This window comes from Prunus persica, chromosome G2, assembly GCF_000346465.2.
Source record: "Prunus persica cultivar Lovell chromosome G2, Prunus_persica_NCBIv2, whole genome shotgun sequence".
In the NCBI taxonomy this organism is placed as follows: Eukaryota; Viridiplantae; Streptophyta; class Magnoliopsida; order Rosales; family Rosaceae; genus Prunus; species Prunus persica.
The window spans coordinates 1,557,450-1,574,643 of record NC_034010.1 but is presented as its reverse complement, the minus strand read 5'-3'; the positions used below and the strand labels follow the sequence as shown (position 1 = coordinate 1,574,643).

Genomic DNA, 17,194 nt, shown 5'->3' with positions numbered 1-17,194 from the left:
AAATAATATTTGACATCAAGCTTTTTGATACGTTATTTTTGACATATCTCTCCCAGCCTTCAACTCCATATAAGATTTGACTACTTGGTTGAAGCAACTTTAACGTTCAAATTTTGTCATTTTATGTCCATGTGGCAATTTGACATATCGGTGGGAGATGCTCTAATATGAAGACAATATACTTTTTCTTCTTTTATTTTTCAAATGGAATCTAAACTTTGAGAAGAGAGGAGCGAGAGTCAAATTCTGGTTGTAATTTGTGATAAAATATTTTCTTATCACTAGAGTTATATAAGTCACCTTACCAACAGGATTAGCTAGCACATTCTTTCTTTCTTGTATTAAGATTTGCAAGAAAGAAATTGTTACATATATACACATGACAATTAAATCCGTAGGAATATGAACAAACTTTATTTCTTGAAATCCAGTTTTTTTTTTTTTTTTTTTGTTGCAAAAAATCCATTAGTTTCTTAACTAATCAAATTTATGTGTGGATTTATTAACATAGAAAGTAGTATTTTGATTCAAAATTTCCCATTTGTTTGCATTTTATTTAGAAGTTGTATAATTTCTACCATTGTAAATGGCTCTCTCTCCTAACCGCTCTCCTTTAATTTCTCCACAAACAAAGCCTTTTAATCAGAACCACAAACTCATCCTGCGAAAATCCAAGGTAGAGAGAGAAATGGTGGCATTGATGATCATTTGCAAACTTTCACACGAAAAAGGAAAAATCTTTTGCAAACAAAAACGCAAAAGAAGAAAGCTCAGGACAAAGATTGAGAAAAAGCAAACAAAAAAACATGGGCAGCAAGAAAAAAATCCATAGTTTCCAGAAAATTTCAATTGTTGGACCATGCACACTAAAGTTGAAAGAGCTTTTTGGAAAAGTAGCCAAGTATGCTTTTGGTTTCTTCTTAATGTATGCTTTGTGCAATATATCGCACTTCCTGTTAAAGCCATATTCTCAACCTCGCATTACCTCTGACACCGTTGTAAGCCCCTCTCTCTCTCTCTCTCTCTCTCTCTCTCTCAAGACTTGTATTAAACTCTCTTTTTTATTTTCCAATTTTTTTTGGGCTTTTGAGAGGTTGCCGATGAAATTACTGATGAATTGAAACCATCCCCAACAATTGGCACACATAGCTTGTTATGAATGATTGGCAATACATATGAGCGGGAAATGTTATTCTCACTCTGAGTTTGTCATTCTGCACTCGTTTTGCTAGTATTTTATAATAATTAATTTTGAAGTGCAGAATGACATTATGGGAGCGTATAGCTGGCTGGTTATGATGATATGTGTGATCATATGGTCATGCCTTTATAGTGGCATTCTTTAATATTTACCTTTCATATCAGTCATTGGGACTCTAATTTAGATCGTCCTTAACAGGGTGATGAAGATTGTTCTTGTCATATCAGTCTACTTGGTTGTAAATGTAGTGAACAAGTCATGACAACGGAAAAGAAAAAAAAAAAAAAAAAACCCTGAAGCAACCAGCAGAATTTAATTGGTCTTTTTGAGTTAGAACTTTGGTCCCTTACATTCTATGCTATCGATTTCGACTCTTGACGACATCAGTTGTAGCTCTTCCTAGGAGGAGGACAAGTTATTTGGTCTAGAGACCATAAGCAGAGAGAAGACATCTTGTATGTAGTTCTGATGAATTCAAAACAAAGCCCTTCAATAAGCCTTCTTATGAGTCTTTTTCTTCAGCATCCAGACTAGTAGTAAATTTGATCAGATAAAGACTTCCTTATTCTAATGAGGCCTATTTCATAATTTTGTATGTCCTGTGAATAGGACTTATGCCCTTTACTTATTTGTAGTGTAAATTCTGCATTAAAAGAGTAGCAGTTTCGTATATAAAAAATCTAAAGCCTGTTCCTACCACACCTTTCATCTTTATGACAAAAAAGTGCCATTTTTGTTGGTCATTCTTGATAAGAACTGTGCTATTATGGGTGCTGTTTTCTTTATGATGCTACTCACTGCCTACTATTGTGATTAAATTCTTATCTCTTATGGTATGCAGATAGGACTGCTCATTGGAAACATAGGGTTCATACGCAATCAAGTAACAGATTCAGCGAGTAAAACATTGAATTTCATAGTTGATTTTGGCATGATCTGCTATATGTTTGTGTTAGGCATAGAAATGAATCCGTATATACTCTTTAAAGAACCAACCAAGGATGCTAAGGTGGCCTATGGTGGTATGCTCTCCACATTCATCCTAGCCTGTGCCATAACCCCATTTATGCATTTTACAGAAGGTTTCAAGGTCGACTTCACTCTCTCCCTCTCCACGGTCCTCTCTAGCACAGCCTCTCCGGTACTGACACGTCTGATAACAAGTCTCAAAATAGGAAAGTCAGACATAGGCCAGCTGGTCATTGCTGCAGGAATGCATGCTGATTTTGTAACCACTCTTCTCCTCTCCATTGGCTATGTCTTTTGCCCTGTTGAATCTGGCAATAAAGTTGTAGAGACTTCAAAGCGGGTTCGGAGATCCATTGAAATGGGTTCTGCATTAGTAATCCAGACACTTTTCGCAGCATATGTTTCACCATTCTTCATGAACTGGGTCAACAATGAAAACCCGGAAGGCAAACCCATAAAAGGTTCACACCTAGTGCTTGCTCTTGCTTTCATGGCCTTGGTCATTTCCTGCTCACCAATTTATGGATACAGTCCTGTTTTGAGTGCATTTATGGCAGGAACCTTTTTACCAAGGGAGGGAAGAGTCTCAAAATGGGTAGTAGGCAAGATCAATTACTTGTTAACTACCATTTTTTATCCCATTTTTTTCTTTTGGATGGGGTACGAAGCTGTGTTCAAGGATTTTCAACCTGGTCAATTCGGGACATGGGGAAGGTTATTTGTAGTTATTGCTATAGCAACAATTGGAAAAGTTACTGGAACAGTCATCTCTGGAAAGCTGTTGGGGTTTAACTGGCCGGAATCTGTTGCACTTGGGCTTCTTCTCACTACCAAAGGCCATTTTCACATATACTTGGCCATTGCTGCAAAAACAGTTAGTCTCTGACCTCTATTTTTTGTTCCCTCATGTGCTTTCTTTTTTTCCTTCCCCAATTTTCATGTGTTGTGATACTAACTTCCTCATATGCATTTTTTACTTATTAATGGCACGGTTTAAACATAACTGAAGCTTGTGACAGAAAATTATAGTAGATATATAACTTATAACTATACATCAACAACCATTTTCATGCCTATTGGGACCAGCTTCACTGTTTGAACCATCCTGATCTTCTTGCTTTTTGCCCTTCTGATCACATGCAGGCTGGGAAAACGTCTACTTCAACTAGCACTGTGATGGTGATAGCTATCTTTTTCACTGTTGTGCACGCCCCATCAGTCGTGGCTCAAATCATCAAGCGTGCAAGGAAACGGGTACCTACTCATCGAATGTCGCTTCAGTTGCTTGACCCTTCAAGTGAACTCCGCATATTACTATGCCTTAATGGAGCTCAAAATGTGTGTACTACCATTAACTTCATTGAGATATCTAGAGGGACAGCTGACCCTGGTATTTTGGTATATGTAACCGACATGATAGAACTCACAGACGAAATCGCAGCCACACTGGTCAAAGAAGAAGGAGTGGACACCATGACTGTGACTCACACAGGAGTAAAAGAAATGAGAGATCAAGTCACAACTGCAGTTCAAGCCTATGTAGGGGAGAGCGGAGAAGGTATCACACTCAGACGATTGCTGGCACTCTCGACTTTCAATGGCTTGCCCCAGGATATTTGCATTTTGGCAGAGGACTCAATGGTAGCCATCATCATATTGCCATTTCACAAGGTCCAACGCGAAGATGGAACCTTGGATAACGGTCATTCTGGTTTCAGATATGTGAATCGTAAGGTAATGTATATCAGAAAACTGAATGATCTTTCAATCAGCTACATATTATATCGAGAATTAACAAAATTCATTCCGATAGTTGGTCAGGCATACCAAAATGTATCAACGAAATAGTTAAATACTTCTAGCAACATGATCATATGCTTGGAACAATTATAGATTTAAACTTTGCACTTGGAAGTATATATTTAGACATGTATGATACTATCACTGATGTAATCTCTAATTTACATTAGGGATTTTGGTTTATGTCTTGAAGAATTAGTCACAGAGATAAACATGTAAAAGTTAAGTCTCATATTTCCAACCTTTTAGTTACATAGTATATGCTAAACACAATGCTAATTAGTAAGGTCATATTACATATTGACTATGAATATAAAGGAGGTGATGTCTTAGATATCTGCTTATATTTCCAAGTTCATTCACATTTCTACAGACATATTTGCTATGGCATACTTTCCATTTATCAGTTAATGATAATTATGGTATTAACAGGTCCTCAAGAGTGCTCCGTGCTCTGTGGGAATTCTTGTAGACAGAGGTCTTGGATTGATTGAAAAACTACGAAGAACTTATGATCATTCTGTCAGTGTGGCAGTCATCTTTATTGGTGGTAAAGACGATAGAGAAGCACTTGCCTATGCTGGTCGCGTAGCACGACATTCGGGTGTAAAACTCACAGTCATAAGATTCTTGGTTGATGCTAGCTCAGAGGCAGCAACTAGACCTGGGAATTACACAGTCAGCTCTTCTGAGAAAGAAGAGGAAATGAAGCTTGATGATGAGTGCTTTGCTAGCTTCTATGAGAGACATGTGTCATGTGGGCAAGTTGCTTACATGGAGAAGCATCTTGCCAATTCTGCTGAAACCTATACTACCTTGAGGGCATTGGATGGGCAGTACTCACTCATTATAGTGGGAAGAGGGGAAAGAGTGAATTCGGTTTTGACGTTTGGGATGAATGACTGGCAGCAATGTCCAGAGTTGGGTCCAATTGGGGATGTTCTATCAGGTTCTGATTTCTCAGCCATAACTTCAGTTTTGATCATCCAAGAAAACAGTCTAAAAGGACAATTAGATGGGCTTGATGATGACTTTTCTATCATGTAAATGTATCAAACATAGCAAAAGATAGCTTAGAGTTTTAGATACCAATTGTAGCAAGGAACCAAATGGTCTGTGAAAATCATAGTTTGTAGAAATTTAGGAGCCATTTGAAAAAGAAAAGAAAATGGCAAGAAAAAGAGGTTAGAAATTACAGAGGTAGTATAAACTGTAAATCGACAAAGGAGAGGTTGACTATGAATAGAAACTCATTTCTGTCTGGAAGAGTGCTACAACAAGTTGCTTATTTTCTACAATTAAGTTATTTAGACATCAAAAGTAAGAAGTGACTTCAATGGCCCCAAAGGTGCTCATATGCTTGAAAGCATACTGCTTTTGTAATAGTATGTTGTGAGCTATAGTTGAAAACTTCCAGTCAGCAAGCATGATATCATATTTCAGGTCTCATCAGGTGCAAGGCAAAATATCATTTAGTCCACATATTGAAACTAATATTTGGGTAGAGAGAGAACCAATAGGTTTAATAGACACTTAGCCCAAGCAATGTGGGACTATTTCTCTAACACACATGCTGCCAAACTTACCTTGAACGGAATGAGGGGACAACTGTTTATACAACACTTATCACGTGAAAATATATCCCATTACTCCAAGGTATATAAGTTTTTTTTCCCTCGTAACCATATATAATGCTCACTGTCATACATACATATTAAAAAGGAATAGTCATTTTTGGTCAGACATCTACTCCACTTTAAAATCCATCAAAATCCACAATTTTTTTGTATTTCCTTCAAACTCAATTTTTTTTTAAATACACCTAGACTTTTGTGGAATTTTAAGTCATGATTGAATATATCTAGACTTTTATGACTCCTTTGATATCCTGATCAAATACCCATGGACTTTTAAAATCCTTTCAAATCCATTAGAGTTCCCAATTGAATACACTCCCACACTTATTTTGCTGGCATGAAAGTAGAATGGGTGAGATTCAGTTCTCATATTTAGGATGCACGGTCTTGGAAATGTACTACCTTTACATGGAATGTGGTATCCATGAAATCCAATGAGCCACCTTGGGTTTTGTCATTCCTCTAATAGCATGTTTACTTATGATGGGAAAAGTAATGAATTGTGGAAGTTAGAATTTATGAGATAGAAGAACTGGATATGAGATCAACTACCAACCTAATTAATGGCTTTTCAGGTTTTGGATTATGGATTATGCTGTAGAATCTACATAATTTATTTATTTATATTCATCATGTGTTAAAATGCATGAGAAAAAGAAATCCAAAGAATTCTAATACCCATTCCAGGTATGCCATTAGAACCTTCTATGACAAAATTCTTCTTCTTTAACTTAAAATTCATTTCTAAATAGGAAGTACAAATTATTTTAAATATTTTGTGAATAATGATTGGAAAATAGAACTAAGTTTGATTTCCACATTTGGATAAAGTGATTCCAAATTTATGAATTTAGATGATATTATAAGGTTAAATCATAAGATTATACTATCCATATGTATACCAGGATTCGAATGAGAAGGAAATGAATTTCAAAAGACTCATTCCGTATAATCATTTTAAACCAATTCCAAATATATTGCATTTAGTTATTTCAAATACACTGAATCTAATGTTTTCTAGTAATTTTTTTTAAAATTAATTTTATTTCTAGCAGATTTAGCATTATTGTCAAATCTTCAAATTCATTCTTTCTTTCAAATTCCTCCATCCCAAAGCAGCATGTACTGTACATATCAAACATTGAAGTAGTAATAGATTATTTCATGATTACCATTTTCATTGAAAAGAAAAGAAAACTTTATTTTTTGGTATATAAAAAAAAAAAGAAAAAAAAAAAGGGGACTTATTCATTGTTCTCTTCTTGGAACAGCACCACATAAAGCCCAAAGGCATTTGACACGTACGAGGCCCTCGCCCAATTACCATATAAACCCAAACCTAATAAATAAACTCTAACAAACAAGGCCGCAGAAGAAAAAGCCCTCTTTCTTTCCCGTTCTCTTTCTCTCGCTCGCTCGCTCGCTGACTCGCCTCACAACAATCATCGTCAGCGAATTATCACACAGTCACCCCACTCATCACACCTAATTGTAATTGAAGCTTTTATTTTTATTTATTTTTATTTTGGTTTTTAATTTGGCTTTTATTTTCCAAGTAAAAATTTTGGGAGGGAGGGAGGGCGATCCCTAAACCCAATTTTTTTCAAATCTAAATCTTCTCTCGCAATATGGCATTTCACGTCGCTTGCCCAATTACATGGTACCCTCTCTATCTATTCTCTTCTCTCTCTAAAACCTCTATTTCTTTCTTTTTCTTCTTCCTCTCTTCTCGTTTCTATCTTTCTCGCTTATTTCTTCTTCAAACTTCTCATTGTTTTCTCTCTGTCTCTGTTTGTTTTGGTTTTTTCTTTGTCCCATTGAAGCCGCCGAATCTGCGACTGTCCGCTAGGGTTTCCTCGCACTCTCGCCACCGACAATGCCAAGACCTTGTTCCTCCAAGACGTGCTTCGAGTCCACGACTTTCTCATCGATCCCACCGGAATTAGGGCTCGCGACGAAGGCAAAACAGTCCAGGTCGCCGTTCCGAGAGTTGCGCCGCCGCCTCCTCCTCCTCAGCCGGTTCTCCCATCGATCGTCGGTGATGTTGCCGTTGTTGTTGATGATGAGTCGGCGGCCGCGGCCTCCGCGCAGGCCAAGAGGGCCGCGCTCCAGCGCAAGGCTGCCGCGGATATGGTCGCCGCGGAGGACTTCGTTCGGCGATTCGAGTCCGGTTATTTGTCGGTGAGGTTCTTGAAATTTACTGCTCGTGATTATTGCAATTTTTTTTTGAAATGCAAGTGTTTTGGAGCTAAATTATAGGATAATCTTGGTATTTATTTTGTATCTGAATCCATGTTATCGGTAGTGTTGATTGTAAAAGAATACTGAATGCTGACAAGTTTTTGGCTAATGCTGCAACAAAGTAACTTTTCCCCGGTTGCTTTCGTGTTTATTTTCAGTTTGCCATGTGGTGGAATGATTTCGGATATTTAATAATTGGGAGTTTCCATAAATTTGGCTTCCATTCATTATGGCATATCATATGTTTGTCTATATTTGTTAAAGAAATGCATCTCATTTTGGATTTTTATTTATAAGGAAGCTTTGAATATCTTTTAATTAATGTACACTGGGTCTATCTTTTAAGTTCAAATTGAATTGGAATGAAGACATTGATATCTTTTGTACTTTTGGAAAAAAATTTGTTAGAAGACAGAAGTGGATTTTTAAGGTCTTATACAAGGCATTTAATGTTTGAAGAACACTAGGACTGGTCGTAAAAGAAATTAAGAGAGAGAAAGCAAACACTTTACAATAGAGCGGATGTTTTTAGGGTCATCCAAAGTGGTTGCAGCACTTTTAGCTGGAAAAAAAAAGCTGTTAAGTAGCTTTTCTATGATAGTGCGCAAAAAGAGTTTACCTTCTTCTGGTATAAATTTCCCTAATGAGTCGAAAGAAGACTTTCTGCTTATGAATGACTGGATACAGCGTACCTTGTAAGGACAGGAGTTGAAAATCCATCATGATATGTTCAACAGCCCATAGCTCCCATTACCTGCCTTTCCTAGTGTATCTACTCAAAAAAGCAATTTGATTGATGGGATTTGGTATGATACTTATGAAATCAACGATATCAATGAGATTGATTTCAAATATTTCTTCTAAGAGTGTATTGAGTTGATCCCATAAGCTGGACCCCCACCCTATAGCATGTTGCTGCAGAAGCAGAACCCCGTCAAAAAAATTTGACTGCTAATTGAGGTCGGGAGCCTTTGTGTTTGCTTGGGACACGTGCTGCCGCTATGAATTTTACAGTTTTGCTTAATGTCAAATCCTTTTGAGGATCAAATTTTTTTTTTTGGGGCATTGATATCTTACTGTTCTTTGTGCCCTGGTATATGTTCTTTCTGTATTTGTTACATTGGAAATACTGGGTTCTTTTTGCTTTTAACAGGATACCTCAAGAGGCGTTGTGCGAGAAGAACAGGCTCAGTCCAATGTCAATGTTATGTGCCGGATATGTTTTTGTGGTGAAAACGAAGGAAGTGAGAGAGCAAGAAGGATGCTTCCATGCAAAACCTGTGGCAAGAAGTACCACAGGAACTGCATAAAAGTCTGGTCTCAACACAGAGGTGAGACTACTGTTCCAATTTTCATTTTTTATTTTTAATGAGGCTACAAATTTCAGGTAATAAAATTGATGGGACTTCTTTGTAGATCTATTTCACTGGAGTTCATGGACGTGCCCCTTGTGCCGAATTTGTGAGGTAATGTGTGACTTGCAGTATTCATCCAATGCTCTGTTTTTCTTGCTCTACAAAATTTTTATGTTTCCATTTTTCAATGCCACCAATCATGTATTTTTGGTATTCTTCTGTTATGTGAGCTATGGTGGTCAAAGTAGTTGTATTTGTATGTGAAATAGAATTAAGAATATGAAAGTTAGATTCATGCCCTTATCATTTAATACAAACACTAATCTTTACAACATCTTATGCTGATATGGTGTTCCTACAATAGAGTCATCACTTTTTAGCAGTAAAGTGAACATTAGCATGCTTAGTTTTGCTTTTAATCCGTGTAGTATAATCTTACACATGTACAACTCTTGTTTCTTCAGGTATGCCGAAGAACAGGAGATCCAAACAAGCTTATGTTCTGCAAGAGGTGTGATGGTGCTTACCATTGTTACTGTCAGCATCCTTCACACAAGGTGGGGTGTTCACTGATATTCCTGAGTATATATATCGGCTAGGAAATATGCTTATATTTATTGATTCATGATGCAGAATGTTTCTCCTGGACCTTATGTGTGCCCAAAACATACACAGTGTCACAGCTGTGGGTCAAAAGTCCCAGGAAATGGCTTAAGTGTAAGGTATTAGTTCTTAATGTTTTACACTGAGTTTATCTTCTGTCTAGGGACATGTTAAGATGATGATTGCTATTTTTCTTCCCTGGTTTGTGAAACTTTGTAGTATCTTAATTCTTTTGGTTGAGCACCCTTCTATAACTTAGATTGTTCTTCCAATAATCAGGACTGCCGGCACCATGCCCATTTGTGGGATACCATCTCTTTAAACCCTTTTATGCTTGTGTATAGAGTTTGACACTTACACCATTTATGCAAATGGTGTTTTTCTTTTGGTGTAGTTTTAATACCACTGCCAGGCAGTGGTTTGGAACCTATGGCTGGAACGTAACAGTAGAATTTTTGAGGATTATAAGGGAGTGGGAGTGGCAGAGATATGGGATAGAGTGAAGTTTTGGGCTGCCCTTTGGGCATCAACTTCCCTTGCCTTTAAGGATGTACCCTATCCTACAATTATGCGCAATCTGCTGGCCATAGTATCTTAAGGGTTTGTTTTATGTTTGGTTGGTTAGTTATGTGTTGAGTGGCCTTGTGTCTGTTTCGCCGGCTAGTGTTTTTCTTTTTATCTGCGTTCTAAATGCCCTTGTTTTGATCCTTACAATTTGAATAAAAATGTTTCTATTCAAAAAAAAAAATACCTCAATGAAATCCATTTAAATTTAAATTTAAGTGTGTCTTTTGCAATGAGTTTTGGTTGTGTAAGATGCTTTGATTGCACTTTTAAGTGATCTAATTTGTTTTTGCTTTTTTGTATGTTTGTGTACTTCAATGTTTTCCTTCCCCATTTAAGTATTTTCCCTAAATTGGTCATTCAAATTCAAAGCCAGCAAGTAAACTTCCGTTAGGATATATTTCCTTTTCCTCAATTCTTTTCTTATTGTATAGAAAGTCAATTTTTTTACATTTTTATTTTTTTACAACCTTATAATTTAATTTAGCTTGAATTGGTGGACTCACTATTTGCTTGTTAAATTGACAGGTGGTTTCTGGGATATACTTGCTGTGATGCGTGTGGAAGATTATTTGCAAAGGGGAATTATTGTCCGGTCTGCTTGAAGGTATTGATTAATTTATTAAGGACACAGATAATTTTTTTTTTAATTAACTTGCACTATTTTCATTACATATGAGTCATCCGTTTCATTTTTTATTAATAGGGAACCATAATGGCATATACCAATGTAATTTCAAATGGTGGATTATATTTGATGTTTAATTCAATATGTTATACTGTTTGCTCTCTCTCTCTCTCTCTCTCTCTCTCTCTCTCTCTCAGCAAAAATAATCCTGATATGCATATAGTATATAGTCATCAGACATGTTCTTATAAAAAAAATATAGTTGTCTGACATGCACACACAAATAAGGGAGGAGGTGGGGAGAGAGAAAATTCTTGACGTTTCTGTTTATCCTATTTTGTAGGTTTATAGAGATTCAGAATCAACACCGATGGTTTGCTGTGATATTTGCCAGCGCTGGGTGCATTGCCAATGTGATGGAATCAGGTTCATTACTTTTATAGACCCATAATATTTCTGCTGAATTATCCTGCCTTTACATTTCCTTGTCCCAAAGAATAATTTTTGTAATAAAAGAGGGTGGTTTTTACCATTTAACTTTGGGTCCCAATGTGAGCGTTTATATAATGAAACGTTTCCCAAATAGAACTTGTCATTTGGAGAAGAGTAATTCCGTCACTCCCTTAATCTCTCAAATGTGTTTAATTAGCCATTATGGTCTGGCCAGCAGACCAATCAATCTAATAAACCTCCCTGCATGCATACAGAACTTTCCTAGTAAGCCTCCCTTCCAGTATAGTGATTCATTATAAATAATGCAACCCTATCTTTTGACTTCAAAATTGGTGAATAATACGTGCTTATTTCTGAAAGGGATTATTTATTTGTTCAGTGACGAGAGATATCAGCAGTATCAGTTAGATGGAAATCTCCAGTACAAATGTGCCACGTGCCGTGGAGAGTGCTACCAGGTTTGCAAAGATAAATAGAAATCTGTGTCTTCCTTTCCTTTTGCTCTAAGTTAATTAGTTCGTGGTTGTCTTGATTTCTAATTTGATTATTTCCTATTTTGAAATTTCTTTTCCAGGTCAAGAATAATGAGGATGCTGTGAAAGAGCTTTGGAGGAGAAAAGACGCCGCTGATAAAGATTTAATTTATAGTTTGAGGGCTGCCGCTGGGCTGCCAACTCAAGAAGAAATATTTTCTATTTCACCCTATTCTGAGGATGAAGAAAATGGCCCTCAAATATTAAAGAATGAACTTGGGCGTCAATTAAAATTATCTGTCAAAGGGTTGGTTGATAAGTCACCAAAAAAGACCAAGGACAGCGGAAAGAAATCTTTAAATAAAGTGTCTGCTAAGAAAAAGGAACAGCAGGATTTCTTAATTGGTACAACCGAAGTGAACCAGAGTTTTGGTGGACATGATGATTCACAGTCATTTGGATCTAGCTTGGGCTATGACAAGAATGATGAGATGCAGTCCTACAAAAATGCAGAACCAGACGTATATTTTTCACCCGTCACTGGAATGGGCCACACCAAAGAGATTTGTTCTGTCAACGAGCCAGGTGTTTTGAAGCACAAGTTTGTTGATGAAGTGATGGTGAGTGATGAAGATCGGAGTTCCAAGGCCGTTCGTATCAAGGGTAAGTCTCATGGTCTTGATAGCGGAGAGGATACTGCAAAGCATGCTGGAAAGTCAAAGCCTGTGAAAGGGAAGAAGTTAGTTATAAATTTTGGTGCACGGAAGATAAATATAACTAAGTCTCCAAGGTCTGATGTTTCAACTGGTCAAAGAGAACAAGATGTGGTGACCTCGAATGGTATGTCATTTATGTGATGTGTTCTACTTTGCTATTCTTATTTTTATCATTATCATCAGAAAGATTTAAAAAAAAAAGAGTTTAGTTTATTGAAGTGGATGAATAAGTTTTTCACTTATAAATGTGTTGAGAAAGTTTCAGAAAATTGTAGGTTTACATACAACTAACTTTTTTCAGACATACATAGCTTAATATGATGTGTGATTGTAGGCTTATATTTATGGTACAATGTTTGAGGAATATGCAACATTGCTGCGTTTTGCAACTTTGTTGCTTGAGCTTGAGAGGAATAGCTATGAGTGTTCCCTAAGTCACATTTAATTAGCATTTATTTGTCAGTAAGTTGTCTCATCTGCACCCTGTTGGACCCTCACTATCTCTCATTCAGTGTTCGAAAAGGTCGAGTGGGTTGTTTGTGTTTTTTATACCCACACACTGAGAAAGGGGTAGGGGTGTAAGGTATACATGTCACCTTGCCGGTATCTTGGCGATGTCTCAATGAAATGGTGGAAATTTGGGGTGTAAACCCTCATTTCCTTGATGTACTTTGAAAGTCCACTGGGATTTTGTTGGAGCTGTTGGAAGGTCCCAACAAACATTATTCTCTTCCATTAACTGCAATACTTTTAGAGTAGAGAGAGCATCACTTATATTTTGAGGGCCTTATGGTGGGTATAGCCAAAAAACTTAAATGAACTAATAAAAATAGAAAATTCTCCAAGAATGAAGAAGAAGAAACAAACAAGTTAATGAAAAAATTGATAAATAGTTTCTCTTCATACCTAGTGTTAGGCTCATAGCTTTCATGCTATTTTGTAAGCTTTTAACACTCTGCTCTCTCTCTCTCTCTCTCTCTCTCTCTCTCTCTCTCTATATGTATTGTATATATACACACGCATATATGACCTCAGTTCCTATTCATGGGCAGGCAGTGAAGATGTGAGCCAGCAGAAGGCAAGTCGTATGGTGGATAGACATGATGGTTCTGCTAATATCGGTGATGCTAAAGGTACTAGGAGTGCAATCCATTATTATACTGGAAAAGTTTGATCCTTCCCATTGATTAGTAATTTGGTTAAAATTGATGTTTTCTCACGTTATGCAACTGAAATTTTCATGATGTTCTGTGTGTAGACAGAAGCGATTATTCTGGCCATTTGAAAGGTTCAAAGGTTGCTGGAAGAGAAGGAAATTTTATAAAGTTGGGAAAAGTTAGGTCAGGAGCTTCTGATTCTATCCCTAAAGTTGCTAGAGGAGATAAGGTTGATGGATACGAAGACGTTCCTCCAGAGCCGGTACATGGTTCGTCTGGAAAAAGCATTGAAGGGGGCACGACTGCAGTTGTGCCTGTAGGTGAAGTCCCGACTATGAGAAATGAGAGGGTATACTCCCGCAAGCAATCACAAAGCAGGTCTAATATACGTAGTGAAAGCAATGATGATCCTGCTCAGACACCTGTTTCACATTCGCCGGCCAAGGATACAAAACCTTTATTGAAGTTTAAGCTTAAGAAACCTAATCTCGAAAATCAGAGTTCTTCCTACCAGGAGGAAGAAAAAAGTTACGTTAAGGGCCAACGGTCAAAAAGAAAGAGACCGTCACCTTTTATGGAGAAAACGTCATTTAGTGAGAATGATGATAAGACACAATCAGTTCAAGATAATCTAATGGATGAGATCATGGATGCTAATTGGATATTGAAAAAGTTGGGCAGAGATGCAATTGGAAAGCGAGTTGAAGTTCAGCAGCTATCTGACAATTCATGGTGGGTTTGTTGGTTTATATATATTGCATCTCTTATATGGCAAAATTGATTGTTTAGATAAAGTGCGTCACTTGATCCATTGTGTGCAAGTTTTACTCATTAAATTTTTAAGTAGAATTCATGATGCTGTTGTATATGCTGTTCTATTCTTGAAAGAGGATGTGGTCACTTAGAAGGATGATGATTAGTCATGATTTTTTTACAATATCTTGCCTTGTATTTGCAAGAAACCAAAAGTTGCTTACAATATAAGCTAACATATGAAAGGTGTTTGGAGTTGTGATGTCAACAATTTGTTCATGAAGATGAATGTCGTTCATATCTCTGTTAGATGCTTCTTTCTCATGGATATGTGGCTGTCGATGGTGCTAAGTTACTTTAGTAGGAGCATTTTCCTGCATCCTTTATGTGTTAAGGGTTTAGGTGCATTCATTTGGTGCTGATTTATTTATTTTCCCACCTGTTTTATCCAGGCACAAGGGAGTGGTTACTGACATAATTGACGGCACATCAACGCTATCTGTTACTCAGGATGATGGCAAAGTCAAATCTCTGGAACTTGGGAAGCAAGGGGTTCGTTTTGTATCTCAAAAGCAGAAGAGGTCGAGAACATGAAGTCTGTCCCATTAAGATGGAAAGAAAATTCTGTGTTTCCAAAGGCCTGAAAACATATGTTGTAGCATTTCTGGTGGCTGGTATTTATGCTCATTCGTTTCACTTCACTCTTTCGAGAGTTGTATGTGGGGCTTTTCAGTCTTCCTTGAAGAATTTGCTCTGGTCGACTAGGGTAGTTCCAAGGTAGGCAGGCAAGCAAAGCTTTTTCTTTCGACAGCTGCCTCATTCTCTGAATGTATGTAGATAGATAGGTTTTTGTTTTTGCGTACTCAGAATTGATAATTTAGAATTTGCTGTAACAGGATAGGAATGAACAGCGTGAAATTATTGGGTGCTGTTTTTATTCAGGCTGGCTAGACGCAGTTTCCGAGTCTTTACAAATTAATGGAATTGAATATGTTGAAGTTATGTTACCATATATAATCTCTCATCTTCTATCGGAAAAGGCAAATAAAAAATTAAATAAAAGAACTATTTTTGATAACTGGGAAAAAAAACTAATTTTATTAATAATTTTTGAATAAACAATATTGAGGCATGCAGTATGCCTGGAACTTAATCAAAGTGGCATGAAGGCGGACGGATTTTCAATAATTCCAGCAGCAAGTTCGCATTGTTGAAGAGAAAGATGAAGCCATTTTCACAACCCTTGATGATATCACCCTTTCGTAAAATGCCAGAGAGAAAAAAATGGTTTGGTGTTGTTTGTTATGAATTGTTGTTAACTAAAATTTAGATTCAAGTCCCTCATTTTAGATCATTCCATCCAGACGGAGTATTGGAATTGAGCATCTCAAAAAGGCTCCCAAGAGAAGCTCCCTAGCTAGAATAGAGAATGCATAAGCAAAAATCAAGCTTCAGCAGACACCGCATCCTGCACGTGGAGAGTGAAAGTGATGAATAAAGGTTTCATACCTATATTTTTATACTTTTACAAGCACGATTAAGTGTTTAATCTAATTGCTAACAGGGTCTAGCCTAGTGAAAAAGGGCATTGACTTGCAGATCTGAGGTCTTAAGTTCGAATTCCCATGACAGTGAGCTTTTAATTGTAGTTGGATGACCGGTCGGCTCCCATCTAGTGAGCAGTAAGTTTTTGCGCTAATTTATTTACATTTAACATATATATTGGGCTTGGAAAACAAATGTAAAGAAAATCTACTAAATTTAAGCCTTCTCGCCCCAACAAAACAACTACTCATCAATACTTGTCATAATTTCATTCCAATATGAATACAGTTTTGGAGTGGGGGGACTAATTTGTTTCTAGGTTTCTAAAGTTCCCGGAAATTGATATTTCCCTAAACATCAGTTTCAATATTTTCATCCCTTGACCATTATACAACAAGAAATATTATTATAAGTTCATTAAATTACATTACAGACAACGACAACTCTCCAGAGCTTATAAAAATACAATACGGCCGGCTGCACACTCATGCATATGCAAGAAATATTATTAAACATGTAATCAGCAGGTGTCTTCGTCGTAATTTCTTGTTAAGTTCGAAACAATTCATGAGCGAATGCGCCTGATAGCGTTCTTCGTAGTTGCCAACGTTAACGACAAGTTTTCACATATTATGTAGGCATGTAAGGGCAAAAGATACGTAAGTGTACAGTAAATTACATTGCATATTTAAATGACATTTAAAGTAATATGTATTATCCCAAACAACAAAAAGTAATATATATTAATATATGCAGACGCATATTCTTCTAACACCTGCAACCTAAATAATATTATTGATTTTATAATAACTAGCCTCTCGGCAGTTTGCACACGCTTCCGTGCTTGTAAGAGGCTTTTTTTTAAAAAAAATTTTTAAAAATTATTTTAGAATTAAAAAAGATAATGGGTATAGTTGTGTTCCATAAAAATAGGATTCATTATCTGATTTTTCTTTTAATTTTAATTTTTTTAAAATATAAAAAGGTGTGAATTTATCATATTATCCTCATTTAATTAATAATTTCAATTCTTAATGTTTGCATTAACCCAGGGCATTTTATGATATTTTGAATGTTTTACTATTCTCTGCATTTTGCT

At 36.6% G+C, this 17,194-nt stretch overlaps 2 protein-coding genes across 3 annotated transcripts; both read left to right on the top strand.

The window, feature by feature from the left end:
- LOC18785466 (cation/H(+) antiporter 28) lies at positions 236-5,195 on the top strand. The gene is made up of 4 exons (XM_007220875.2): positions 236-998; positions 2,043-3,044; positions 3,314-3,904; positions 4,403-5,195. The coding sequence occupies exons 1-4, from the start codon at positions 807-809 to the stop codon at positions 5,015-5,017; spliced, it is 2,400 nt and encodes a 799-aa protein (XP_007220937.2). The 5' UTR covers positions 236-806; the 3' UTR covers positions 5,018-5,195.
- Positions 6,592-15,562, top strand: LOC18787476. 2 transcript variants are annotated; one of them, XR_002270255.1, is made up of 14 exons: positions 6,592-7,267; positions 7,431-7,788; positions 9,002-9,179; positions 9,265-9,314; positions 9,668-9,760; positions 9,837-9,925; positions 10,899-10,977; positions 11,342-11,424; positions 11,831-11,909; positions 12,026-12,764; positions 13,693-13,773; positions 13,899-14,529; positions 15,003-15,327; positions 15,447-15,562. XR_002270255.1 is itself a non-coding variant. In XM_020557733.1 (13 exons), exons 1-13 carry the CDS (start codon positions 7,236-7,238, stop codon positions 15,142-15,144), a joined length of 2,634 nt encoding a protein of 877 aa, XP_020413322.1. In that variant the 5' UTR covers positions 6,592-7,235; the 3' UTR covers positions 15,145-15,562. The 2 variants fall into 2 exon arrangements, 1 of the variants encoding a protein (XP_020413322.1); XM_020557733.1 differs by having other exon boundaries at positions 15,003-15,562.